We start from the raw sequence: 27,885 nt of genomic DNA, 5'->3' as shown, positions 1-27,885 counted from the left end.
ATTCACATACATAATGCGGGATTTATCAAAGTTTTCGGGTGTCAGTTTCTTAGTAGGATCTGAACGGAGTTCTCTCAGCTTTTAGTATTGTGTGCGGAAATTACAGCACGCGGTTGTTAAGTTTGGTTTTTGCTTTTTTTTATTCTATTCATTCATATTTTATTTTTATTTAGAGTGGCAAAATTATTTTAATATAATTTAAGAAAAGTAGTTGAGACTTGACCTGAGACTTGACATCTAGGACTTGGACTTGTTGGGGTGTTAATGCACCTCTGGGGTACTTCCAGAGAACGACGTCTCTACTATCATTTGGCCAGTGTGTTCACCCAGCATTGAAACTATGAAACAATATCCTCTGTCGCAGGGGTTTCAAACACGTTTTCTAAAATGAAAATATGTTTTTATACATTCAATAAAATAACACACTCTGAAATCGAACTAATAAACTGGAAGGTTGCAGAACATTAATTGTCATGTGGTTGTATGATTGAATTGATTGCCATTCGTCTGTATCTCTCTCAGGGCCCAGAGGTAAAGCAGTTACGTGGACATCCTGAATGCCACACGTATACAATGGGAATGATCACCACTTCGATCGCCAACGATTCAATCATTATACCGTCTGGATTTTACATTATCGGATTTACGGATTTAAAGTTTGCTGATTTATTTGTCATTTTCCTCGGCTTCATTTATATTGTGACAGTTCTGTGCAACTGTTTCATTGTTTCTATTATATGGATGGATCATAGGCTCCACACTCCAAAGTACATTGCAGTAGCAAATTTAGGCGTTGTTGACTTGATGGGCAGTACATCCTTTATTCCAAGTACAATCAATACTGTTGTTGCGAGAGATACCTTCATGTCCTACAATGCATGTTTAACACAGATCTTTTTTTATTACTGTTCTATAATATTAGAATCATTTTCCCTCAGTGTACTTGCCTATGACAGGTTAATTGCAATATGTTTTCCACTGAGGCATAATTCTATCAACACTCCCACAAACATGATCAGTATTTTAGTGATTCTTTGGGTAGTTTTTGCAAGCGTCATGGTGTTCTTGGTCGTGATCTTGACAAAACTGTCTTTTTGTGATTCACTCAGTATGAACTACTTTGTCTGTGATTATTCAGGTGTGTTCAATCTAGCCTGCAATGATAACACAATGCAGTGGGCTGCTGCTGCTTCTCTGGGTATGCTGCTTTTGTTTGGGCCCCTTAGTTTAATCCTCTTGTCATACGCCTGTATTTTGACAGCCGTGTTTAGAATGAAAAGTGTGGACAGCAGGTACAAAGCACTTGCAACCTGTACAGAACATCTCATTCTGGTGGCGATTTTCTATGTGCCGACCATAACACTGTACATCACTGAACTTTTCTTAATCCATGTTGATCCACATGTCAGAATGGTGAACTTGTCATTAGCTTCAAGCATCCCATCCTGTCTGAACCCCATTGTGTATTCACTGGCAACCAAAGAAATCAGGAACAAAATACTGGCTATGTTCCGGAAAGTCAAAGTAGCAGGGTCAGGGTAGATCTAAGAGCCAAAGTTGGCAGGACATTTGCATTTTCAAATTAATAGCATCCATTCATTTTGGTGCTTCAATTGCAAATGCCATTTTCCCCTTAATTATCTTGTGGTGTGCTTGTGTAACACTAACATACTATTGTTCATAAGACCTTCTCAACTGAGCTACAACTGCCTTAAAAAAAGGTAAGTATACAGTGGCCTCAGAAAGTATTCAGTATTCACTTTTTGCACACTTTGTCTTCTGCAGCAGTTGCCTATCCACTTAAGATGTTTGATGTCGAGATGCTCTTCTGGATACCACATACCAATATGGTTATTTGCGTTAGTCACCTTCCTTGACCAGTCTGGACCATCTCCTCTGTCCTCTCTCAGTAACAACACATTTCTTCCCACAGAGCTGCTGCTCACTGGATGTTTTTTGTTGTTTGCCCCATTCTCTGCAAACTCTAGAGACAGTTGTACATAAAAATCCCAGGAGATCGGAAATTTCTGTGATACTCAAACTGCCCTGTCTAGCAACAACAATCATTCCATGGTCAAAGTCACGAATATCACATTTCTTCCACATTTTTCCATTTGGTCTGAAAAGCTGCTGAACCTCTTGACCACATCTGGAAGCGTTCATGCAACATGATTGGCTAATTAAATATTTGCAAGCTGGTGTACAGGTCTACCGAATAAAGTGGTCACTGAGTGTATACTCAATAACCCATCATGAAAAAGTGAAAACATGTTTTCAGAATGTTTTGTGAATTTATTAAAAATCAAAAACTGAAATCTCTCCTTTACATACAGTGAGAGCAATAAGTATTTGATCCCTTGCTGATTTTGTAGGTTTGCCCACTTACAAAGAATGGAACTGTGTAGAATTTTAATCATAGGTACATTTTAACATTGAGAGACAGAATATCACAAAATAATCCACAATCAAAACATCATATGAATTTTATGAATTTTATATCATATTTTCACATTTCACAATTCTGGCTCCCACAGACCAGTTAGTTTTCCATTAAGAAGCACTCCTAATCTCAACTCATTACCCAAAACACCTGTGTCAACTTGTTACATCGTTATGTAGCTGTATAAAAGACACCTGTCCACACAATCAATCAGATTCCAATGTTTCCACCATGGCCAAGACAAAGGCGCTGTCTAAGGACATCAGGGACAAAATTGTAGACCTAAAATGAGGCCACAAAGGAGTGGCTGAAAAAGAAGCATATTAAGGTCCTGGAGTGGCCTAGCCAGTCTCCAGACCTAAATCCCATCGAAAGTCTGTGGAGGGAGCTGAAGCTTCAAGTTGCCAAGCGACAGCCTTGGAACCTTAAGGATTTGGAGAGGATCTGCAAAGAGGACTGGACCAAAATCCCTCCCAAGATTTGTGCAAACCTGGTGAAAAATACAACAGGTTTCTCCACCAAGTATTAAGTCCTATTGTTCTATGGATCAAATACTTATTTCATGCAAAAATACGATAATACATTTATTAAATTCATATGATGTTGTTATTGTGGATTATTTTGTGATATTCTGTCTCTCAATGTTAAAATGTACCTATGATTACAATTCTACACAGTTCCATTCTTTGTAAGTGGGCAAACCTACAAAATCAGCAAGGGATCAAATAATTATTGCTCTCACTGTAGATTAGGGTGAGGGTAGGTATCACCAAAGTACTGAGTGTTCCCAGGAGCACGGTGACCTCAATAATTGTGAAACAGAAGTTCGAAGTTTGCACTCCCAGACTCTTCCTAGATTTGGATGTATGGCAAAACTGAGTAACCGGGCAAGAAAGGCCTTGGTCAGGGAGGTGTCCAAGTACCCAGTGATCACTCTAACCAAGGAAGTCCTCTGAAGACATGGGAGAACCTGCCAGAAGGATGACCATCTCAGCAGCACTACATTTATGGTAGTGGCTAGATGGAAGCCACTCTTCAGTAAAAGGTATATGACAGCCCCTTTTAAGTTTGGTACAGGTTTGTTATGACTGTTGGCCCAAAATGTTGTAACTCTATGCATTCTTCACCCATGGAAGGAACCTGGCCTGGTTCTGGCTGTGGCTTCGCCCATTCACCTGTAGTCGGCGTCTGAAATGAGGCTTACCATAACCCTCAGGATCTCAAGAAAGGCCCTCCCTATCAGTGACATGAATGGGGGTCACAATACGGGACAATGTTCTCAGAAGTCTGTCATGATGGAAGACCTGTTGAAACAGGACCTCAACTTCCTGGAAGGCAGTAGGGAGAGGGATGAAATGGCCGCTTTTGGAAAATCTGTCAACCACTACCAGGATCATGGTGTAGCTATTGGGAGGTCGCTGAGGCACAGGGAGAGGATGGGGCTTGCCAGCTGGAGCATTACGGGGGTAATTCCTGTATGACCCATAAGAAGAAAAGTATGTACCTAGGTCAACAGCCAATCTCTTATCCCCAAGGGGATAAGAGGACCACCTGCCTATGCCCAAGTATATCCATCAAAGCCTCATTAATGGTTGTGTTCACTAACCCACAGAGTTGTCAACTTGAGTCACAAATTTGATGACTTGAGACTTGACGTGGACTTGAGCTGGATGACTCTATAGACTTGTTGGAGTGTTCTCAAGGTTTATGCAGGATGCAGCTCTAATGTGTTTTTATATATATATTTAGTACTTTCTTTGCATCTCGTAGGGCCAACCAAATGTGTATATAGGTGGGAAAACACAAATACTCAGCTCTAATTGGAGATATCATGTTACTGAAAAACTAAATGAAAGCACAGGGATTTTCTAATAATGGCAACTGTCACTGAAGACACCTGAATTAAATGGTAAATGGTTGGCATTTATATTGTGACTTTATCCAAAGCACTGTACAATTGATGCTTCTCATTCACCCATTCATACACACACTCACACACCAACGCCGATTGGCTGCCATGCAAGGCACCAACCAGCTCGTCAGGAGCATTTGGGGGTTAGATGTCTTGCTCAGGGCTGAGCGCCACTGTATTGGAGTTCCACCCGGGGAACGAGAGGGTCACCTCTCTGCGATTACCTGTCCCTGGGGGGAAAGCTCTGGCAGTTCAGAGAATCCGGCCTTCTTGGAGTCACTGGACGGCATCCTGGAAAGGGTGCCACCCGGAGACTCTATAGTTCTGCTGGGCGACTTCAACGCTCACGTGGGCAATGATGGAGAAACCTGGAAGGGGGTGATCGGGAGGAATGGCCTGCCTGATCTTAACCCAAGCGGTGTCTTGTTATTGGACTTCTGTGCTGGTCATGGATTGTCCAAAACAAACACCATGTTCGAGCATAGGGTAGCTCATAAGTGCACTTGGTACCAGGGCACCTTAGGACAAAGATCGATGATTGACTTTGTGGTCGTATCATCAGACCTGCGGCCGTATGTCTTGGACACTCGGTGAAGAGAGGAGCAGAGCTGTCAACTGATCACCACCTGGTGGTGAGTTGGATCAAGTGGCCGGGGACGCTGCCGGACAAACCCGGTAAACCCAAACGTGTAGTGAGGGTGAACTGGGAACGTCTGGCGGAGGCTCCTGTCCGCGAAGTCTTCAACTCCCACCTCCGGAGGAACTTCTCATGCATCCCGGGGGAGGCTGGGGACATGGAGTCCGAGTGGGTCATGTTCAAAGCCTCCATTGCAGAGGCGGCAAGCAGGAGCTGTGGCCAGAAGGTCATCGGTGCCTGTTGGGGTGGCTATGGAGAAGGACTTTCGGTTGGCCTCGAGGAAGTTCTGGCAAACCATCCGATGACTCAGAAAGGGAAAGCAGGCTGTTTTCAGCAGGGGAGGAGAACTGCTGACCTGGATTGGGGATGTTGTCAGGTGGTGGAAAGAGCACTTCTAGGAGCTCCTGAACCCAAACAACACGTCCTCTGTGGAAGAGGCAGAGCCCGAAGACTCGGGAGAATCTGCACCTATATCCCTGGCGGAAGTTGCTGAGGTAGTCAAAAAGCTCCTCAATGGCAAGTCGCCGGGTGTGGATGAGATTCGCCCTGAGATGCTGAAGGCTCTGGACATATTTGGGCTGTCTTGGCTGACACGCCTCTTCAGTGTCGCGTGGAGGTCGGGGACAATACCTGCAGAGTGGCAGACTGGGGTGGTGGTCCCCATGTTCAAGAAGGGGGACCAGAGGGTATCACACTCCTCAGCCTCCCCCGGAAAGCTTACTCTAGGGTGCTGGAAAGGAGGCTCCGACCGATGGTCGAACCTTGGATTCAGGAGGAACAATGTGGCTTCCGTCCTGGTCGTGGAACAGTGGACCAGCTCTTTACCTTGGCGGGGTTGCTGGCGGGGTCATGGGAGTTTGCCCATCCAGTGCACATGTGCTTTGTAGACATGGAGAGGGCTTTCGACCATGTCCTCCGGGGAACCCTGTGAGGGGCACTGCAGAAGTATGGAGTACCGGGGCCGTTGTTACAAGCCATCTGGTCCCTGTATAACCAAGGTGAGAGCTGTGTCCGCATCCTCAGCACAAAGTGAAGCACGTTTCCAATGGGTGTTGGACTCTGCCAAGGTTGCCCCTTGTCACCGGTCCTGTTTGTGATATTCATGGACAGGATCTCAAGGTGCAGCCGAGGTGAGGAGAGTGTCCGGTTTGGTGACCTCAGAATTGCGTCTCTGCTTTTTGCAAATGACGTGGTTCTGCTGGCTTCATCAGACCGTGACCTTCAGCACGCACTTGAGTGGTTTGCAGCCGAGTGTGAAGCGGCCGGGATGAGAGTCAGCACATCCAAGTCCCAGGCCATGGTTCTCTGCTGGAAAACGGTGGATTGCTTCCTCTGGGTTGGGAACGAGTCATTGCCCCAAGTGAAGGAGTTCAAGTATCTCGGGGTCTTGTTCACGAGTGAGGGTAGAAGGGAGCATGAGATCGACAGGTGGATTGGTGCAGCGTCAGCAGTAATGCGGGCGTTGCACCAAACTGTCATGGTGAAGAGGGAGCTGAGCCGGAAGGCCAAGCTCTCAATTTACTGGTCGAGCTATGTCCCAACCCTCACCTGTGGTCACAAGCTTTGGGTAGTGACCGAAAGAACGAGATCGCGTATTCAAGCGGCCAAAATGAGCTTCCTCCATAGGGTGGCCGGGCTCAGCCTTAGAGATAGAGTGAGGAGCTTGGACATCCAGAGGGAGCTCGGAGTATAGCTGCTGCTCCTTCGCGTCAAAAGGAGCCAATTGAGGTGGTTTGGGCATCTGATCAGGATGCCTCCTGGGCGCCTCCCTTTGGAGGTTTTCCGGGCTCGTTCAACTAGGCGGAGACCCCAAGGTAGACCCAGAATCTGCTGGAGAGATTATATATCTCTCCTGGCCTGGGAACGCCTCGGGATCCCCTAGGAGGAGCTGGAATGTGTTGCTGGGTAGAGGGACACCTGGAATACCCAGCTTAGCCTACTGCCACCGCGACCTGACTCCGGATAAGCGGGTGACAATGGATGGATGGATGGAGTGACTTGTTTCATGAAACCAAAATTAATACCAATAATACCAATGGACTGCTGCACAGATGAGTAGGGGGAGGCTCTGCCGGTGCCTGGCTCCAATGGTGATGGGGTCTGTGAGGTATATGATGTGAGGCATGGTCCCAACTCCCACTGGTCTTCTATCCAGGGCATGGACAGAGATTGTGGGAACCCTGCCAGAGATGGATCAGGTGTTCATCCCCTTCTCTGTCTTCGGGTGGATGGTCAATCACTGACCGAAACAGTGCCATGCACATGTCATTGAAACTAGCCACCTTATCCTCTCTCTCTCTGATGACGATAACCCTCTCCTTGCCCAGTCTGTAGAAAGATGACTGTAGCTGAATTAGTGGTTTGCATTGTCCAGAGTAGCCTTGGTAAATATGTTTGTGTCTGAGTGCAAACATTAATACATATCACTGATACATCCACACCTGCCTCATGAAGAGTGTTGCTCTCTTTCCTCTTAATGATGTTTATTTTGGTAAGCCTATTGTAAGCCTATGTCTTTCTTTCTACTTATTTCTAATCCTCATAGCGGCTTCCTTGACTGCCATTGGCACAACTGTTGTCCTCATGTTGACAAACACCAATAACAGACTCAAAAGCCAATGAAAAGCCTAGAATCAAGACTAGATACGGAAAGTTTTATTATACCTGCAATAAGGAAGCGATTAAGTAGACCCAACTAATCAGAAACAGGCGAGAAGTCACCAGTCCAATTACTTTTGGGGCCCTAAAATAGGGATACTATGTATAAAATGAGATGTAATTCCTTCATTGGCTCATAAGGTACGAGCAATCGTCTGGCAATCGGAGGGTTGCCGGTTCGATCCTGCCCTGGGTGTGTCAAAGTGTCTCTAACCCCAAATTGCTCCTAATAAGCTGGTTGGTTGGTGCTTTGCATGAGAGCCAATTACAGTTGGTTTGTATATGGGTGAATGTGAAGCATCAATTGCACAGTGCTTTGGATAAGCCAATATGGATGTAAATACCCTCAGATTAAACGTGTAAGTCTACACTTTAACCTCATATTCATTATTTAATTGCAAGCCTAACATCCTGGAGTACAGAGCAAAAGGAACAGTACCACTGTCCAAATACTAATGGACATATTTTTTTTTTTGGCGAGAAGTAAGCATTGATCTGTCTGAACGTTCATCTGTTGAAGCAAAAGAAATGCCTGTTGCAAGTTTTCAGTGCTTGTACTAACGTTCCTCGCCAAACTACAGTTATAAAAATTTTCTGCGAATCATAACGCAGTAAAAAGCAATCTGACTCCTCCCCTCTTGTCAACTTCATGAAAAGTCCAACATGGCGGACAATTGACACAAACGATTGGGGTTTTCTGTACATAAATAAAAACCTAGGCTATTTTATTACTATATTTTTAGAAATCTGGCGAGAATTAACCATTGATCAGTCTAACAGTCTGGTTGTTGGAGCAAAAAAAATGTCTGTAGCAAGTTTCCAGTGCGTACAAACGCTGTGTAATGTAACTTGCTGTAGCCTAATAAAGTACAGCAACTGGCTGCAGCCAATATCGATTACCCCGATCACCCTGTCTATGCGATCACCCTGGGCGGAATTCAGAATTAGCACACTTGTAGTTCCTGGTTGACTGCCTCCACTCAGTGTGTGTGTGTGGAGTCAGATTTTGTCAATTCCACTCCCCTTGGACAAGTGGGATCTACTCTACAGTAAATTCGTTCATCCCGTGAATCAGTCTCGAGCAAGTTCGAGCGGGAGTCTGTATTCGCTAACGTTCGTCCCGTCGTCGTCGGACACTTCACTTCAGTCTGCTCCAGTGTGCTGTGCCAGTAGAGGTGTTCATGCTGCAGGCAAGTTCAGTTCACTCTCTTGGATAGAGAAAGTTCTGCTGTTTGTTCATTTGGCTGGCTCATGTTGGTACCTATTTCTTGGTTTTGAATCGTTTAATTAGGAAGTATAGCAATTTATTTTGAGTTGTTTTATTTTATTTTGCAGTGGTCTGCTAGGGTGGCAGCTACGTCTCGCTAGCCACTTGCTAGTTAGCAAGTTGCTTGATCCGAGACGTGGATCTAGCTAGCCTACTGCACTTTCAGCCTCCGAATTTACAAGTTGCCCGAAGTGATTTAGTTTAGTTTAAGTAATTTGTCATATACATTTTGATGTCAAAATTGTGAATGCTTGTGTAAACTTTATGCTAATTGTCAAGATTTTCCCTTGCCAGGTAGGCTACATTAGCGAGAAGGAGGAGAGGTACGGAGGGTAAAAGCTACCGGAACACCGCAAAATCAGGTATTGTGGAGTTTGCATGACATGGCATTTAAGTGCAGATACTGCGAGTCATCTTTAGACACCCTCCCTAACTATGTGAAACATACGAAAATGCACCGAAACCGCGCCAACTTTCGTTTCCCCTGTGGTGTTGCTCAATGTCCCTCTCAATTGAAGACAGCCAGTGCATTACAGACTCACATGTATAAAAAACATTCAGCACCCAAGCCAGTTAGGCGCACACATGTTGATTTTACTTGTCGTGTGGAAAGATGCCCTGTTGTATGTACAGATTTCAGTAGCCTATGTGCAAATTTGAAATTGCATATCAGTTGTGGGGAAATGGAAGCTTGTCCTTTCAGTGGTTGTCATTCAGAGTTCAGAGTCAAATCTTCATTTACTTCGCATGTGAACAGAAGTATAAGGGTGACTGTGTCTCTGAATTGGTGGGTGAAGCAAGTGAGCACAATGAATCGGTTGATTTTGGAAATGAGAACTTGGCTGAAGCTGCAGAATGTTCTCAGCTTTTTGATTCTGTAGGTGAAGAGAGAGACAAGCAAGTTTTTCTAACCAATTTGGCCCTCTTTTACTTGAGAATGCAAGCAAGGCACACTATTAGGCACACCCTCCCCCATCTTGCCGAAGAATCTGTGCTGGAGCTCCTGCAGCATCTTGGTAACCTGGGGGTAAGGAGTGCGGAGGATTTTGAAGTGATCACTGAAGAGGACATAAAGCTCGACCAGCTGACTGTTGTTGACTGCAGGAGACTAATCAGAGCCTTCCGAAAAGGTAATTAAATATATCCGCTAGTGGCGATGGCGGGGCCTCGCACCAAGCTGCGGCCGCTGAGACACTCAACTCGGCAACGGATGTTAAGGGGGTCTTCACACAATTAACGCGCGTCTTTATGTAGATGTTTGAAATTTCTACAGTCTGTTTTGATTGTGTTCGCAATCGCATTGTGGCACTATGGCCAGTCCCATTCCCCTGAATTGCAAGAGTTAGTGGAAACAGGGAGCAATGATTTCATGTGACCACCATCTGCTGTGTGAGCAGATGGTGGCACTGTTGTAAGCCAGTCATAAGTAACATTTGGTGTCATGCGCTGGTCAGCTTGCTGACTTCCCCCTCCCGGAGCATACATTGTTGGCCCCCACCTTTTGGCACACAAGCCTGTGGGGGAGCCCCCCTTCTCTCACATTCCTTCAGGGTTAGAGCATAGGAATACTGGAGATGGCATAAAGATGTTTCATGATAATCCCAGGTCAGAATATAGTAATGTTTGGTGTTATTCTGATTGGTTCAGTGCGACTGGTGTAATGGTCTAGTTTTTGTAACAGTCTATCTTTGATATCATAACCATTCAGGAGCCAAGGGGAAACTGGGCAAAAACTGTCTCTGTAGAAGCCATTTGTTTTAGCTCCCTGACCAGTTTGGGAGTTTGGCTGTAAATTATAGATGGGTGACCCGTTTTTAGGGTGAAGAACTAAGGCCTAGATTTTGGAGATAAGGAGAAGAAACCAAGCAATCTGGGGTGTCTCCTTTCCTTTAATTCACCCAAATCATCCATCCATCCATTATCCTAACCCGCTTATCCTGAACAGGATCACAGGGGGGCTGGAGCCTATCCCAGCATACATTGGGCGAAAGGCAGGAATTACACCCTGGACAGGTCGCCAGTCCATCGCAGCACGCACACACACACCATTCACTCACACACTCATACCTATGTGCTATTTAGACTCGCCAATCAGCCTAACCTGCATGTCTTTGGACTGTGGGAGGAAACCGGAGTACCCGGAGGAAACCCACGCAGACACGAGGAGAACATGCAAACTCCGCACAGAGAGGCCCTGTCCGACGGGGATTCGAACCCAGGACCTCCTTGCTGTGAGGCGGCAGTGCTACCCACTGCACCATCTGTGCCGCCCTCACCCAAATCAGGTTTATCCAAAAGGTATATTACCATGAGAGGCACAAATACATATTCACAGCATAATGCAGTTATCATGAAAACTCCCAACGACAGAATTCATAGATATGATGGTGGTTAAGGTCAGGAAGGGCTGCCATTTGTGAGGGGCCTGAGAGCTGGGGTTTCTGGTCAATGTTGTTTAGACTACCTTTTGGGGAGTTTCGAGCAAAGATAAGGGAAAGATGTATGAGTGGCCCAAGGGCAGTTGGGTCATGGGAAAAGAATCCTCCAGAACATTGGTGACCTCCCTGTGACCCCATACCTGGTCACTTCCAAGGGGGAAGACTCCGGACAATGCCACAGTGCCCTCATTTGGGCACTGCCGCCATTTGGGACTGCTCTCCTAGATTAAATATTGCTATTAAACTCTATTAAGATAGTAAATAGACCCAGTAAAACCTTGAAAACATTGTCCATGTGATCCTTGTATTATTGCATTAAGTCTATGTAATGGTAACAGGGAGTGCATGTAAAATGGATAATCAGGAGGGAAGTTTCATGATAACTGCAACATAATAAAACATAAGGGTAATCTGTTGGTTATGGATGTGATCCGGTAAATACAAGGAATCGGATGAGATACATTTCATACCAAATGGAGTTTAATAAACCATATTTTCAGTAACTTCAGGAAAACCTACACATCCTCTCTGGGAATCATCTCTTTTCCCTACATAACAACCCCCAAGGGTGGGGGTCTAAATTCCAGATTTGACCACCCCTCCAGATTGATTTATGGCACTGCCGCCTGGTTCCAAACGTATGATTTGGCATAAAAGCAAGGGAGACAGACCAATCTGGGAAGATCATATTCGACTTCCCACACAACATACAGTGCTTCCGGAAAGTACAGAACTTCACTTTTTCCACATTTTGTTATGTTACAGCCTTATTCCAAAATTGATTAAATTCATTTTTTCCTCCAAATTCCACACACAATACCCCATAATGACAACGTGAAAAAGGTTTTTTGGAGATTTTTGCTAATTTACTAAAAATAAAAAATGAAGAAATGACATGTACATAAGTATTCACAGCCTTTGCCATTGATCAACCTTGAGATGTTTCTACAGCTTAATTGGCGTCCACCTGTGGTAAATTCAGTTAATTGCACATGATTTGGAAAGGCACACACCTGTCTTTATAAGGTCCCACAGTTGACAGTGCATGTCGGAGCACAAACCAAGCATGAAGTCAAAGTAATTGTCTGTAGACCTCCGAGACAGGATTGTCTCGAGGCACAAATGTGGGGAAGGGTACAGAAAAATTTCTGCTGCTTTGAAGGTCCCAATGAGTACAGTGGCCTCCATCATCATAGAGCTGGCCGCCCGTCTAAACTGAGCAATCGGGGGAGAAGGGCCTTAGTCAGGGAGGTGACCAAGAACCCGATGGTCACTCTGTCAGAGCTCCAGCATTCCTCTGTGGAGAGAGGAGAACCTTCCAGAAGGAGAACCTTCTCTGCAGCAGTCCACCAATCAGGCCTGTATGGTAGAGTGGCCAGACGGAAGCCACTCCTTAATAAAAGGCACATGGCAGCCCACCTGAAGTTTGCCAAAAGGCACCTGAAGGACTCTCAGACCATGAGAAACAAAATTCTCTGAACTCTTTGGCGTGAATGCCAGGCGTCATTTTTGGAGGAAACCAGGCACCGCTCATCACCTGGCCAATACCATCCCTACAGTGAAGCATGGTGGTGGCAGTACCATACTGTGGGGATGCGGCAGGAACTGGGAGACTAGTCAGGATTGAGGGAAAGATGAATGCAGCAATGTACAGAGACATCCTGGATGAAAACCTGCTCCAAAGCGCTCTTGACCTCAGACTGGGGCGACGGTTCATCTTTCAGCAGGACAACGACCCTAAGCACACAGCCAAGATATCAAAGGAGTGGCTTCAGGACAACAGTGAATGTCCTTGAGTGGCCCAGCCAGAGCCGAGACTTGAATCCGATTGAACATCTCTGGAGAGATCTGAAAATGGCTGTGCACCGACGCTCCCCATCCAACCTGATGGAACTTGAGAGGTGCTGCAAAGAGGAATGGGCGAAACTGCCCAAAGATAGGTGTGCCAAGCTTGTGGCATCATATTCAAAAAGACTCGAGGCTGTAATTGCTGCCAAAGGTGCATCAACAAAGTATTGAGCAAAGGCTGTGAATACTTATGTACATGTGATTTCTTTATTTTCAATGAATTTGTAAAAATAAAAATAAAAAACCTAATTTCATGTTGTCATTATGGGGTGTTGTGTGTAGATTCTGTATTGTACGTACAGTGGGAGCAATAATTATTTGATCCCTTGCAGATTTTGTAGGTTTGCCCACTTACAAAGAATGGAACTGTGTAGAATTGTAATCATAGGTACATTTTAACATTGAGAGACAGAATATCACAAAATAATCCACATAATCCACATAATCCACAATCCACAATCTACAATCCTTTCAGGCCCATGTCTATATTCCCATTGGAAACCATTGTATTTCACTACAATATAAATACATTCGAAAACCATGTGCTGGCCATGGCATTGAGGAAACTGGTACTGGAAACTGATTTTTAATGCATGTCATATTCCATCTTGAGGGGAGAGGCTTTTAAGGAAATGCATCATTTCGGGTGTTAAATCTGTGGTACAGGCTATATATATGGAGGGTTTGGCCTAAAAGCAGATCAAACACCCAAACTGATGTATTGTCTAAAAGCCCTATGTCCTGTAGATGGGATATGACATGGATAGAAACATGTCTCACACTACCCTGTGCCATGGGGAGCACATGGTTTTCCAATGTATTTCTATTGTAATGAAATACAATGGTTTTCAATGGGAACACATGGGGCTGAAACAGACAGTGCATCCCAAAATTCTCAATGTTAACATTCCAATTCGTATTCAGTATGGCTTGACCTTTCACAAAAAGTTGCTTTCGTGGGAAGGTGTGTGTATGTGTTTGTGTGTGTGGGTGTGTGAGTGTGTGTGCGTGCGTGCGGGCAGGCGTGTGCGTGTGAGTGTGCGGGTGTGTGTGTGTGTGAAGAATGGGAGCGAGAGAGGGAAAGACATGCGACAAATGTCAGACGGTCGGATTCGAACCGCCGATGTCGCGGTTCACAATGAGCATACAGTCAGTGCTCAACAGGCTGCGCCACCAAGACACCCTTGTAGTTGATTTTAAATCAAAGATGTGTTTTTTGTTGTTGTTCATTTAAAGTAGCATCTTTGTTTTTGAGTTTTGTTTTGTTTTGTTTTTTGAGTAAAGAGTTTTTGAAATGGCAGTTTTCAGCTCACTCATCCTTTGTCTAGCCTTGGTAAGGTGTTTATAAGAAATTGACCTTTTAGTGTTTTGATAACACACAGTGGGGTTGTTGACTATGGGTGCACAGTTAAAATAAAGGACCTTTTAAACCTTTACTCTCTTTTCCTCTGTATTTTAAATGTTATATTTTAGATATTTTAGAGTAATTGCTGTAAATTAAAATACAGTAGTCAATATTACTGTATAAATTGCAATAGTTTATGTTGTTACTGTAGTTAGTTGTTACAGCAATCCCTGTGGGTACTGTGATTTGTTGTACAGTATGCATAAAATTACTGTATTAATTACAGCATCAATATCACTACTGCTGTTAGTAATTACAGTATCTGCATTAGTACTGTGATCTAATTCACAGTAACTTTACTGTAGAGTGAATCACAGCAAATTACAAGCTAATTGCTGCCAGCCAGTTGCTGTACATTTTACATTAAACTTTTTACAGTGTGGCTCGTATTAACTCACTTGCACGCACTCATTCACACACATTTAAAAGGCTGAAACTTCCTGTTTTCAATAATGAACATTTTCATTAATGTCCAGCTCTGCAAGGCAAATATTAAAAGATAAGATGTTAAACCCTCTTGTCAATGTACAAGCTCCTTTGGTGTTACTAGAGATTTATTTTGTTTTTAGTCCACAAACCCATATAGTAAAACTTACAAGAGTGAATTCTTACATGCTTAGGTATGTGTACCACAGTGTGTCACATTTATTTGACATTATTTCAATGTGATATCAATGTTTCATCTTCAACCAAAACAGATGCATTAATAATTTAAGGAATTTTTCTCTGTGATCTTCACCTCTGGACTTTTAAGGCCTAAAAGTAGAACACAAAATGGGTCATAGGTTGCCATCTCTGATAAAATATTAGCGAAATATTTATTTTGTAACAATGCATTGTAAAATGTGACATAATCAATGCCTAGAAATCACCAAGGGGTTTATAACCAACATTCGACAGCAAATGGAGAGCAGTTGCTAATCTTGATTGGTGTCCCTGAGGAATTTACAAGTAGGCGCAGTCTACACACGCCCGAATATAAAATTCTGCAGTGTGAGTGGAAAGGCACATTTGAATATCGGCTTTCGACGCTGCCCTATGCTGAGGAGAACTCGTGAGTAGCGTTTTCCTTCTGCAGTAATTCTTCTCTGCGCCTACAGTAGCTCTGTTTCTTCGCAATTCATTCAGACGACAGAGCTGACTGTGAATGTTTCCATGAGCTTACCGTCGAGATGTATGTGAAATAGACACATCTAGCGGACCAAGTGCATTATGCCAATGTGGTGCTCGAAAATGTAAGACCAATACTTCAAATATGATCAATTCAAGGCGCTCACTACCAGACTAAAAGTGAACGTTAATACATGTACTATCAAGCAAACATTTTCGTTTGATCTTTTTGTTATTTGGTGATGTTAAATATACATGCACGACATCTCATGGTGTATAATTTGCTGTTAGACTGAATTTTTATGACGTATATTAGTAAGATATTTGTCGAAACCTTAGGTTATTAAAATGTATGCCTACCACTATGTAGCCTACACCATGATTAGCTAACAATAAGCAGATTAAGCGGTGGGCTCCAACACCAAGCAATGATGTTATAATGGAGGCTGGCGGAAGGCGCCCTGCTAAAACAACATCAGTGATGCTTGGAGTATTCGTTTAAATTAAATTACTAATTTCTCCAACTCTGAATGTCAGCTATACCGTAGTCCAAATTAAACTAATTAACTACGGAACATTAGCCTGAATTGTCATGTGGTTGTATGTGTTCACTGATTGCCATTCATCTGTTTCTCTCTCAGGGCGCAGAGGAAAAGCACGTGAAATGGGAATTCCCGTCACTACGAACACAAACGATTCAATCATTAGACCAGCGGGCTTTTACGTTATTGGATTTACTTATTTAAAGTTTGCTTATTTACATTTAATCTTCCTCGGCTTCATTTATATTGTAACGGTTTTGTTCAACTCTTTTCTTATTTACATTATATGGATGGATCATCGCCTACACACTCCAAAGTACATTGCTGTGGCTAATTTAGGGGTTGTCGACTTGATGAGCAGTACATCCTGTATTCCTAGTGCGATCAAGACTGTTATCACGAAAGATACATTCATGTCCTACAATGCATGTATGACACAGATGTTTTTCTATTATGTTTCAGTCTTCCTTGAGTCATTTTCCCTCAGTGTACTTGCCTATGACAGGTTAATTGCGATATGTTTCCCATTGAGACATAGTTCCATCAACACTCCCACGAGCATGTTTTGTATTTTAGCGATTGTTTGGTCGCTTTGTTCTAGCATTATGTTGTTCTTGGTCTTGCTCTTACCAAAACTGTCCTTTTGTGATTCACTCATTGTGTACAATTTTATTTGTGAGTATGCGGCCGTAGCCAGTCTTGCATGCAACGATAGCATACTGCAATGGGCCGCTGCCTCTTCTGTGGGTATGCTGATCATGTTTTTGCCACTTAGTTTAATCGTCTTGTCATACGGCTGTATTTTGCGAGTCGTGTTCAGAATGAAGACTGTTGAGAGCAGGTACAAAGCACTTGGAACGTGTACAGAACACCTCGTCGTTGTGGCGATTTTCTATGTGCCGACCCTAACGGTGAACATCATTGAACTGTTCTTATTCCTCCTCGAGCCAAACGTCAAAATGATTAACTTGTCCGTGGCCTCGTGTTTCCCCTCCTGTCTGAACCCCATTGTGTATTCTCTGGCAACCAAAGAAATCAGGAACAGAATATTGGCAATGCTCCAGAAAGGCAAAGTAGCAGTGTGGGCAGGGCAGGCGTCGAGCTGAAATGTGCAATTAATTTAAAATTTCAATTTAACCACATCAGTTTATTTGAGCTGAATCTAAATGTTAACGGTTCTATGGCAAGCGTATTAATCTTTGAATGGCCCAAGTGTGAATTTAATTTTTAAACGTGTCTTGGAAATGCACGACTTCTCCCACAAATTAAAGGCAGGTCTTGAAAATTTCACCTTCGTTTCCCAAAACATGAGGTCAGGGGAATGAAGATTCGGGTGAGTTTACCAAAGCATTTCGTAAGGGTAAGAATGTCTCGAAGCAGCACCTCTTCAAGACGGTCGCTCATTTTACCAGTGTTTCCGAAACTTGTCGCCACTGAAGTAGGAAGTGAAATATTTACTTCCACGGCATCCTTTCAATTTTTTCCGTGAAATTCCAAGTATTGCATGTGTGGCCAAGAGTGTTTCAAGTGTGTTTACAATACGGAATCAAAATGACATTAAGAAGTTCGTACAAATAGCACTTCCTTCAACATTATTGGAATTCGACAATAGGCTACCCAGTTTACGAAGGAAGTTTGATTAGTTGATTTTAACAGAAGCAGTGGAACATAAGATCCAAAATTGCTCATTTCTGAAAAACGCACATTTGTGGTAGGGTAGGAGACATAGTTTAGATTTGATTTGGTTTCATAGTTTCGGTTTCTTGGAAATGGATTTAGAATGGCATACACAATACGTGAAATCTCACTTGTCCCAGGGTGTCGTGAAAAAAGAAGAAGAAGAAAACTTCACGAACTAGCCTACTTCAGCAGCGACATATTTCGGGAAGAGATATTGAGGCCCGCAGGATATGGCGCTGAGTTGCGCGGCTCTGTGGTGAAGAAAAACCCCCAGACAACAGCCAAACGGATCCAAAACACTCTCCCAACAAGGCAATTGCAAAGTCTAGAATCAAAACTAGACATCAACAGAATTTACAAACGATACAAATGGGGGATCTATGTACAACAGGTGCTGTCATTTCTAAGCGGTTCATCCGATATGGATGGAAATACCCTCCAATAAAAGCTGTCTGCATTTAAGGCAGACACTAATTTTGTGTTTAGAGTAACATTACTGTAAAGTTGTCCAGTCCAGCAATGAGAGGCTATTTGACCCAGAGTAAGACAGGGATGGGGTTCATTAACGTACACTCACTCTATTAGGTATTTATCAGACCTTTTTTGTTACTTTGCCTGCTGTAGTCTATCCACTTAGAGTTATGATGTGTTGTGTGTTCAGAGATGCTCTTCTGCATACCACTGTTGTAACGTGTGGTTATTTGCGTTACTGTCATCTTCCTATCAGCTTTGACCAGTGTGGCCATTGTCCTCTTATGTCTCTCATTAAAAAGTTGTTTCTGTCTGCAGAACTGCTCACTGTATTTTTTCTTTCTTTTTGCACCATTCAAATCTCAGGAGAACAGAAGTTGATGAGATACTCAAACCACCCTGTCTGTCACCAACAATCATTCCATGGTCAAAGTCACTGAGATCACATTTCTTTCCCATTCTGATGGTCGATGTGAAAATGAACTGAAGCTCCTGACCACACAATTGGCTGATGAGATAATCGTATTAATAAGTAGGAGTAATAAAGTAAAAATGTTCCAAATAAAGTCCTTGGTGAGTGTATTTTCATCATTACAGTATTCTGTCTCTCAGTGTTAAAAAATATACCTATGATTAAAATTCTACACAGTTCCATTATTTGTAAGTGGGCAAACCTACAAAATCAGCAAGGGATCAAATAAGTATTGCTCCCACTGTAAAAATATAATAAATAAATATTAAATGTAAATGTAGATATGAAATACAAAAAATAAATATTTGGAAAACATGCTGATATGTTCAACTTTAGGGAACAGCAATAATGTTCCCGGGTCAAATTGACCCGGTGCATGTTTCACCATCTGAATGTAGTTTAAAAAGATATTTTTCTCCATAAACATTATCTTTAGCCCAATTACTATCAATTTCATTAATATTTAGTGTAGTCAAGTTTTTCACCTCTTACAGATCCTGGTTTACTGATGAGAATCAATTTGTTTTCCATTAAAAAAAAAAAGTTTTTTTCTGTACACTGGGAAAAATTTGTCATTCACCTCATTTGCTTCAACACATTCTTATTATTATTATTTTTTTAATTTTTTTTTTTAATTATTATTATTTTTTTCATCATTTTTTAAATAGTTTCTGTTATGGGGGCATGTTGATTCATTCAAACAATACATCTCTTCTGTTAGGTGTCAAACTGTCCCTTTAAATTCAAATATACATGTTGAAACTACATTGATTTTTCGACAATGTTTACAATGTTTACAACAGGAAACCTGAACAAGAAGGAGAGAACAATTTGTTTGTGTGTGTGTGTGTGTGTGTGTGTGTGTGTGTGTGTGTTTGTGTGTGTGTGTGTGTGTGTATGTGTGTGTGTGTGTGTCTATGAAGCACATGAGTCACAGTAGGTCACCACATGTTTTGGGCAAATTAATTTTTTGCACTTGAAGCATGGTGCTCCTCCAATAGGCTTACCAGTGCACACCTGCATGTTCAATGCATAGCTTGAACAAGCTGCCCAGATCTTTATGCCATATTTTGCTGGCATTGAAGGCATGTATTGCCTAAAGGGGCAGCGACCTCTGAATGCCACCAGGCTTTCATCCACGGTGACATTAGGACCTGGGTTATAGAGTAGTGGCAGCCGCTCTACCCACACTGTCCTAATAGCTGCCAGCTTATCCCTCTCCCGTCTGCCAGCTCTTTTCTCCCGCTTATCAAACCTGATGACCCATGAGAAAATATGTAAGATCTCCAAAGACATGGTGGCTTGGAATATGGCCCTGCCTGTCTCTGCATCCCACAGGCTGGCTGTCGATTCACCTTTGGACTTATAAACCCCAGCCAGGATGAGAAGCCCCAAATAAGCATGTAAGTGCTTATTGCCCAGTTCTCTCCACTCCTGCCCAAAAACATGCCTCCCTTCTAAATTAGTCATTTCTGGAACAACTTTCCGGATTGAATCAGGAATGACCAACTCAAATGTAGATTTTATATCCGTGACACGGATTTATATCCAAGTCACTGCCATCCTAGTGGGCCCTGGTGCTGCCTTTATTATGTTTGCATCTGATGTTGTTCCCCGACACCTGTTCGGGGGTGAGAACCATTCTATTTGACCATTTTTTGATATGAATGACTTTCTTGGAGTTGATGGGTGTGAGACATTACCCTCATCATCTGAAAATTCATCATCATGATCAGAATAGATCTCAAGATAATCTTCACTTTCATAAACTTCCTCCTCTACTCCACCATTCTGACCAAAGATGTGTTCCAGAGCCTCCTGGGCTGTCATTCTTCAGCTCATATTGCTCATCTTTCCTACCTCTGAGAGAGTACAGAGGCATAATGTTGGTAGGACTACATGCAGGGGCCCTTTGCCCATCCTCCCTGAGTGTGGGCGGAGTTTTCCCATTCTCATTTTAGGTAGAATGATATTTGATACATTTCACATTTTCCCTTCAGAAAGTGAGGGAATGGGTGTAGTTAGGGTCCAGGAACAAATTCTGTGTGTGTGTGTGTGTGTGTGTGTTTGTCTGTCTCTGTCTGTCTCTCTGTCTGTCTGTCTCTACATATGTGCGCGCTTCTGTGTGTGTGCATGTGCAGGTGTGTGTGTTGGTGTGTGTGTGCATGTGTTTGTGTGTTTGTTTTGTCTCTGATATTGGAAAAGAAAACAAATCAGTTTTGGTCTAAATTAGATAATTTTAGCCTTTGAATCCTCCATTATGCCGTCCACCACACCCATGTAAAATTAGCGGAAGTCACTGAGGAGTGTTTGCAGCTGGCATAAGAGCTTGAACCAGGTATATAAAACAAATCTTAAAGTTATGTTTGTATATGTCCATGCTTTTGGCGTAAACAAATGCACAGATGTTTATTTCAGATATTTCACACAGTTTAGGTGGCCTGCTTTGGAGTTACCAAAGGAATAGGTTTTAATATGTAATATTTAATCTGTTTTGCAATTTATATGCATGCATAGATTCTGACATAAGCCAATAAGGAATCAACATGCATAGGCGACTATGGTATGCGTTCTGTAACTAATACATTTCTGCACATTTAGCATTGAACAGTGTAAAAAAATATACAACATTTTTTAAATGTAACTTTTTGTTTTTTTCCCTCAAATATTGGATTATCTTTGCCAGGAGTAATGTTATGCATTAAAGCCAGCTTTAACATGTTATACATATATATACAGCACTGTGCAAAAGTCTTAGGCCAAATATGCTTTCAAAAATAATGAAATGAACAGTTTAAAACATAGCTGGTTGGTTGTTACAAACATATTTCAGAGCCACAGTTCTTCTGCAGACTTTGGCTGTCTCGCTTGCTTCTGGCTATCCAGGTAATCTTAGACAACTAAGTTTTTATCAGAAAAGTGGAATACTAATGTAGATTTATTTAAACAAAATGTAATACTTTAGCTGCAACATTATATTTTTTTGGAAAATGAATGTTTGCTCTTTTCTGCTAGCACACTAATGCAAAAAAAAGAAAGAAATATAAATATATCTATGTGTGTGTGTGTTAAATGAAAATGTAAATGTTAAGTTTGCATATCAATATTAAATGTAAATGTAGATATGAAATACAGAAAGTTAATATTTGGAAAACATGCTGATATATAAGATCGGTGTCACGTTTCACGTCTGTCTCGCCATGTTTTATGTTTATTCATGTTGTCTTAGTCATGTAGTGTCTTCATGTATTATGTTAGTCTAGGTTCGTCATGTTGTTTAGTTATGTTTCATTACGATTTATTTTCTTGTCATGTTTAGTTATGTCTCATTACGATTTATTTTCTTGTCATGTCTAGTTATGTTTTCGTACGATTATATTCCTGGTTATGTTTAGTGGTTATCGTCTTAGTTTCGCGTTGTGTCATGTTTTGATTTATGTTTATTGTTACGTTTACTGGTCACGGTTTATGCATACACTTTTACATGTTTTTCCGCAGACCTTGCGTTCCGCCTTTTCTCTCTCTCTCTCCTTCTGTCATTCATTTCCTAATTGTTTCTATTTGTCTATTTACTAAAACTACTAACGCTAGATCAGGATTTGGTAGAGACTAACAAACTAATCATGTGTTCATGTTTCCTTACGTTTCTCGTGCATGTCATTTACTAATTTACTAATGCTAGGGCAGGATAGGTTTATTACTAACGATTACTAATCTCCTTGTTAAACTTGTCATCCATCGCACCTGTTTTCCATTTCCTTGCTACGCTCTAACTAATTGTCTACACCTGTCTACACCTGCATTTATAGCCCAGTCGCGCAACTGTTCACTGCGAAATTGTCTGCCTCTGTTTTCCACGCAACGCTTGAGCATTTACTGTTTTGGTTACACGTTACGATCCAAGCCTGTTTACCGACCATAGTTTATTGATTTCTGTTTTGTGACCATCGTTTGTTTTTTGACTACGTCCTCGCCTACCGTTTTTGTACTTTTGCCCCGCTGATTGTTTCATGGTTTCGACTCCCGCTTCGCCCACGACTACGCCTCTGCCTGCCGTCCGCCTGTTCATCTGCCCCGCTGACAGCTCTCCTGCTACCGGACCTCCCTGCACGTCTACCGACTACGAGATTGCCTCTTCCCTCGGCACCGTGCTTTTTGTTTGTTTAATATTTGTTTGGCTGGATCTTCGTGTATGGACTTTGCTTGTGTTTACTACGCTCCTGGGACTCGTCCCGAATAAAGCCCTAACGGGACTTTATTTAACTATTATTTCTGAGTCGTGCATTTTGGGTCCAACCCCCACGCACCCGTCTCAATCGGTTTTGTGTTGTATGGAGGAGGGCCATGTAAACGTCAGCTGAATTAGCTGAAGTCACTGAGGAGTGTTTGCAGCTGGCCTGTAACCAGGTAAATAAAACAAATCTTAAAGTTCTGTTTGTATATGTCCATGCTTTTGGTGTAAACAAAGTTTTTTATGCACAGATGTTTATTTCAGATATTTCACACAGTTTAGGTGGGCTGCTTTGGAGGTACCAAAGGAATAGGTTTTAATATGTAATATTTAATCTGTTTTGCAATTTATATGCAGGCTTTCAAAATGATCATTTTGAGACTCCGAAAGGACATGCGGTAACCAATTGATAATATGGGTCCTCTGAGTTGCAAAATACTATATATTGTATAATAAATTATTCAGGAATGCTCCTGGAATGATCATGAAATGCTCCAGAAAATGCCACCTACGAGTCACCGCCTAGCTCTCCCTCACAACAATGCTTTCCTTTCTTTCCCCTCTGGCAGCAGCAGGTACAGAAGTTTGGAAAAGAATAACTACAATAATATCACCAAGTATACTAATATATTGATTGAGGTCCATTGATCATTTTTTGTCAAATACCAAACCCCCATCAACAAATCAAGCCACCTCAATTTCACATGCTGTATGTTATTCAAAAGCAGGCCTGCTTCTTATTTATAAGTGTACTGAATAATAATAACATTCAGTGGGCTCCAGAATTGTTGGCACCCTTGATAATTATGCACAGAAAATGCTGTAAACTACAAAAGGATACAATTATTGACATAAGCTTAAAATTTTCAGCATGTTAAGCAGTGTGTGTATGTGATGTAGTGGGGTCCGAGGATCAAATGTGACCAAGTAGGGTTCTAAAAGTTACCCACAATATGTGAAATGACGCTAATGTTTTCTGGGGGCATCCCTACAGGCAAAGAGGAGGAAGGAGAAAACAAAGGGTATTGATAACTCCCCGGCATTTAGCCAACCAATAAAATGTCCAATCAAAACGGTCGAGAAGTCCCATCTGAAGCGAGCGAAGAAACAACAAACGGTAGGGAAACTCAGCTCCAGATGAGTAGGAAGTGGGGACGCCCACAACGCAAGGGAGAACACTACGCAGCCCCCCAACTGCGTTATAGCCCACATAGGATCAGTAAGCAGAGTCATCGAGTCATTAATTCCACTGACAAAACATTGACTAACCCTCATCCTAATATACACAGAAAAATCATTAACACTATTTCAACAAACGACCAACGACCAATAGGACACTCCCTTCACGGCTCACATGTGACAGCCCTCTAGCGGCTCTAAGAGGTATTAAAGTGTAATACAGCTTGAAACACATATATTTAATTGCTTTCTTGCAATAGTTTTATTATATTTATAAATTAAATCGTCCTAAAGAAAGGGATCGTTTGTACCACCATATTTCTAAATCTGACGTAAGTCCCGTTGCGAAGTTATGAACAGCAAACAAGGGCGGGATTTTAATTGATGTACCTGAAGAATTCTCAGGGAGGCGCATTTTACACAGCAGGATATAAATTTTGCTGCATGAGAGGAGAAGCACATTAGACAAGCCGGGTTCAACACTGACCGATGCTGAGGAGAATTGGTGAGTAGCGTTTTCGTGTTGCGCTAATTCTATCCTGCGCCTATAATCGCTCCGTTTGTGGAACATATACAGCTACGCTACACCAAACTTCAATGATCAAAAAGGGCATCGTGATACTAAGAGCAAAGCCTAAAATATGAGCCATTCAAGGTGGTCAATAGCAGGCGGAATGTAGGTAAAAATACACGCCTGATTGAAGTAAAATGCTTACAAAAGGTGAATGAAAAGAAAATCAAAGAAACAAGCGAGATAATCATTGTGCTAGTACTTGTCCGTTGTGTTGTTGGTCACACATGCTAGGACATTAAATAGCTGCGTATGTCTGTTAAAGGTGCTGTGTAACAGCAATTCAAGAGCAGGAGAGGAAGGGACTGTGTGCCCAAATACGCACACAGGACATCACCAGCACGGTTTGGTTCTCTTTTCGAGTGGTTCTTCTTTATCGTTCGGTATTGGAATGGGAGCAGGAATACGAGGTTTGCCCGGTTGGCGTCGGAGCCTAATGGTTTTCACATATATTCTGAGCGCTTTATTATCGTGTGCAAATTCCTGAATTAATTAATATCCTCCTCATAATATCTGTACAATGCTTAGTTTAGATAACTCAGACATTTTCTCCCAGCACAGGGCATTCTCTAAATGTAGCTACACTCTTTTCAAGTGGTTCTTCTTTATCGTTCGGTGTTGGAATGGGAGCAGGAATACGAGGTTTGCCGTGCCCGGTTGGTGTCGGGCGTTGGCGGCGTCCCTGGTTATGGGTATGCACTTTGTTGTACGTCGCTCTGGATGAGAGCGTCTGCCAAATGCCATTAATGTAATGTAATGGAGCCGAATGGTTTTCGCATATATCCTGCGCGCTTTAATATCGTGTGAAAATCCCCGAATTAATTAATATCCGTATAATGCTTAGTTTAGATAACCAGACATTTTCTCCCAGCACAGGGCATTCTCGAAATGTAGCTACTGCTTCAATTTGCCAAAAACGTTTAGCACTCACGTTTTAGTTGTGAATCATACGAGTTAACAAATAGTCTGATTTGATTTGAAAGCCAATCATGACAAATAGTCTAATTTGAATTAAATATTAATTAAACATTGTGACATAGAAAGCAATTGCAACGTGCATTAGCCTGTACAGCTCTGAAGGTATATGGCTACTCGTTAAGTCCAAATTAAATTAATCAATGGACATAAAACGTAAATTTCGTTTAAAAACTAAAAAGCATAATTTATTTTATTTGAATTCTATGATTGAATTGATTGCCATTTGTCTGTTTCGCTCTCAGGGCCCGGAGGTAAAGCAGTCACGTGGACATCCTGAATGCCACCGGTATACAATGAGAATGAATGCCACTTCGATCGCCAACGATTCAATCATTATACCGTCTGGATTTTACATTATCGGATTTACGGATTTAAAGTTTGCTGATTTATTTGTAATTTTCCTTGGCTTCATTTATATTGTAACAGTTCTGTGCAACTGTTTCATTGTTTCTATTATATGGATGGATCATAGGCTCCACACTCCAAAGTACATTGCAGTAGCAAATTTAGGCGTTGTTGACTTGATGGGCAGTACATCCTTTATTCCAAGTACAATCAATACTGTTGTTGCGAGAGATACCTTCATGTCCTTCAATGCATGTTTAACACAGATCTTTTTTTATTACTGTTCTATAATATTAGAGTCATTTTCCCTCAGTGTACTTGCCTATGACAGGTTAATTGCAATATGTTTTCCACTGAGGCATAATTCTATCAACACTCCCACAAACATGATCAGTATTTTAGTGATTCTTTGGGTGGTTTTTGCAAGCGTCATGGTGTTCTTGGTCGTGATCTTGACAAAACTGTCTTTTTGTGATTCACTCACTTTGAACTACTTTGTATGTGAGTATGCAGGTGTGTTCAATCTAGCGTGCAATGATAACACAATGCAGTGGGCTGCTGCTGTTTCTCTGAGTATGCTGCTTTTGTTTGGGCCCCTTAGTTTAATCCTCTTGTCATACGCCTGTATTTTGAGAGCCGTGTTTAGAATGAAAAGTGTGGACAGCAGGTACAAAGCACTTGCAACCTGTACAGAACATCTCATTCTGGTGGCGATTTTCTATGTGCCGACCATAACACTGTACATCACTGAACTTTTCTTAATCCATGTTGATCCACATATCAGAATGGTGAACTTGTCATTAGCTTCAAGCATCCCATCCTGTCTGAACCCAATTGTGTATTCACTGGCAACCAAAGAAATCAGGAACAAAATACTGGCTCTGTTCCGGAAAGTCAAAGTAGCAGAGTGGTCAGGGTAGTTCTCGAGCCAAAGGTTGCAAGACATTTGCATTTTCAAATTAATAGCATCCATTCATGTTGGTGCTTCAATTGAACATGCCATTTTCCCCTTAATTATCTTGTGGTGTGCTTGTGTAACACTAACATACTATTGTTCGTAAGACCTTTTCAACTGAACTACAATTGCCTTAAAAAAAGGCAAGTATACAGTGGCCTCAGAAAGTATTCAGTATTCAGACCCCTTCACTTTTTGCACACTTTGTCTTCTGCAGCAGTTGCCTATCCACTTAAGATGTTTGATGCATTGCATGCTCAGAGATGCACTTCTGCATATCACATACCAATATGGTTATTTGCGTTACTGTCACCTTCCTTGACCAGTCTGGACCTTCTCCTCTGTCCTCTCTCTGTAACACATTTCTACCCACAGAGCTGCTTATTGGATGTTTGCTCCATTCTCTGCAAACTCGAGACATTTGTGCGTGAAAATCCCAGGAGATCGGGAATTTCTGAGATACTCAAACCGCCCTGTCTGGCAACAACAATCATGGTCGAAGTCACGAATATCACATTGCTTCCACATTTTTACATTTGGTCTGAAAAGCTGCTGAACCTCTTAACCGCATCTGCAAGCGTTCATGCAGGCAGTTGCTGCAACATGATTGGCTGATTAAATATTTGCAAGCTGGTGTACAGGTCTACCGAATAAAGTGGTCACTGAGAGTATACTCAATAACCCATCATGAAAGTGAAAACGTGTTCAGAATTTTTTGTGAATTTATTAAAAATCAAAAACTGAAA

At 42.1% G+C, this 27,885-nt stretch overlaps 2 protein-coding genes across 2 annotated transcripts; both read left to right on the top strand.

The window, feature by feature from the left end:
- The first annotated feature begins 573 nt into the window (after positions 1–573).
- Positions 574–1,542, top strand: LOC133133476 (putative olfactory receptor 7A2). The gene has a single exon (XM_061249575.1). The coding sequence runs from the start codon at positions 574–576 to the stop codon at positions 1,540–1,542; it is 969 nt and encodes a 322-aa protein (XP_061105559.1).
- A 2,193-nt stretch (positions 1,543–3,735) lies between these two features.
- LOC133133475 (olfactory receptor 52B2-like) lies at positions 3,736–27,104 on the top strand. Its single transcript, XM_061249574.1, has 3 exons — positions 3,736–3,906; positions 24,106–24,228; positions 26,082–27,104. The coding sequence occupies exons 1-3, from the start codon at positions 3,736–3,738 to the stop codon at positions 27,102–27,104; spliced, it is 1,317 nt and encodes a 438-aa protein (XP_061105558.1).
- Positions 27,105–27,885: the final 781 nt, after the last annotated feature.

Source organism: Conger conger, chromosome 7, assembly GCF_963514075.1.
Source record: "Conger conger chromosome 7, fConCon1.1, whole genome shotgun sequence".
NCBI lineage: Eukaryota > Metazoa > Chordata > Actinopteri > Anguilliformes > Congridae > Conger > Conger conger.
Note: the sequence above shows the minus strand (reverse complement) of the source record. Positions and strands in the feature narration are given on the sequence as shown.

Bases quoted from the DNA above. Each gene is read 5' to 3' on its own strand.
- LOC133133476 (XM_061249575.1), top strand. From the start codon at position 574: ATGGGAATGATCACCACTTCGATCGCCAACGATTCAATCATTATACCG.
- LOC133133475 (XM_061249574.1), top strand. From the start codon at position 3,736: ATGGAAGACCTGTTGAAACAGGACCTCAACTTCCTGGAAGGCAGTAGG. The intron at 3,907-24,105 runs GTAATTCCTGTA...GCATCCCTACAG, and splicing joins CCAGCTGGAGCATTACGGGG to GCAAAGAGGAGGAAGGAGAA. The intron at 24,229-26,081 runs GTAGGGAAACTC...TTTCGCTCTCAG, and splicing joins GAGCGAAGAAACAACAAACG to GGCCCGGAGGTAAAGCAGTC.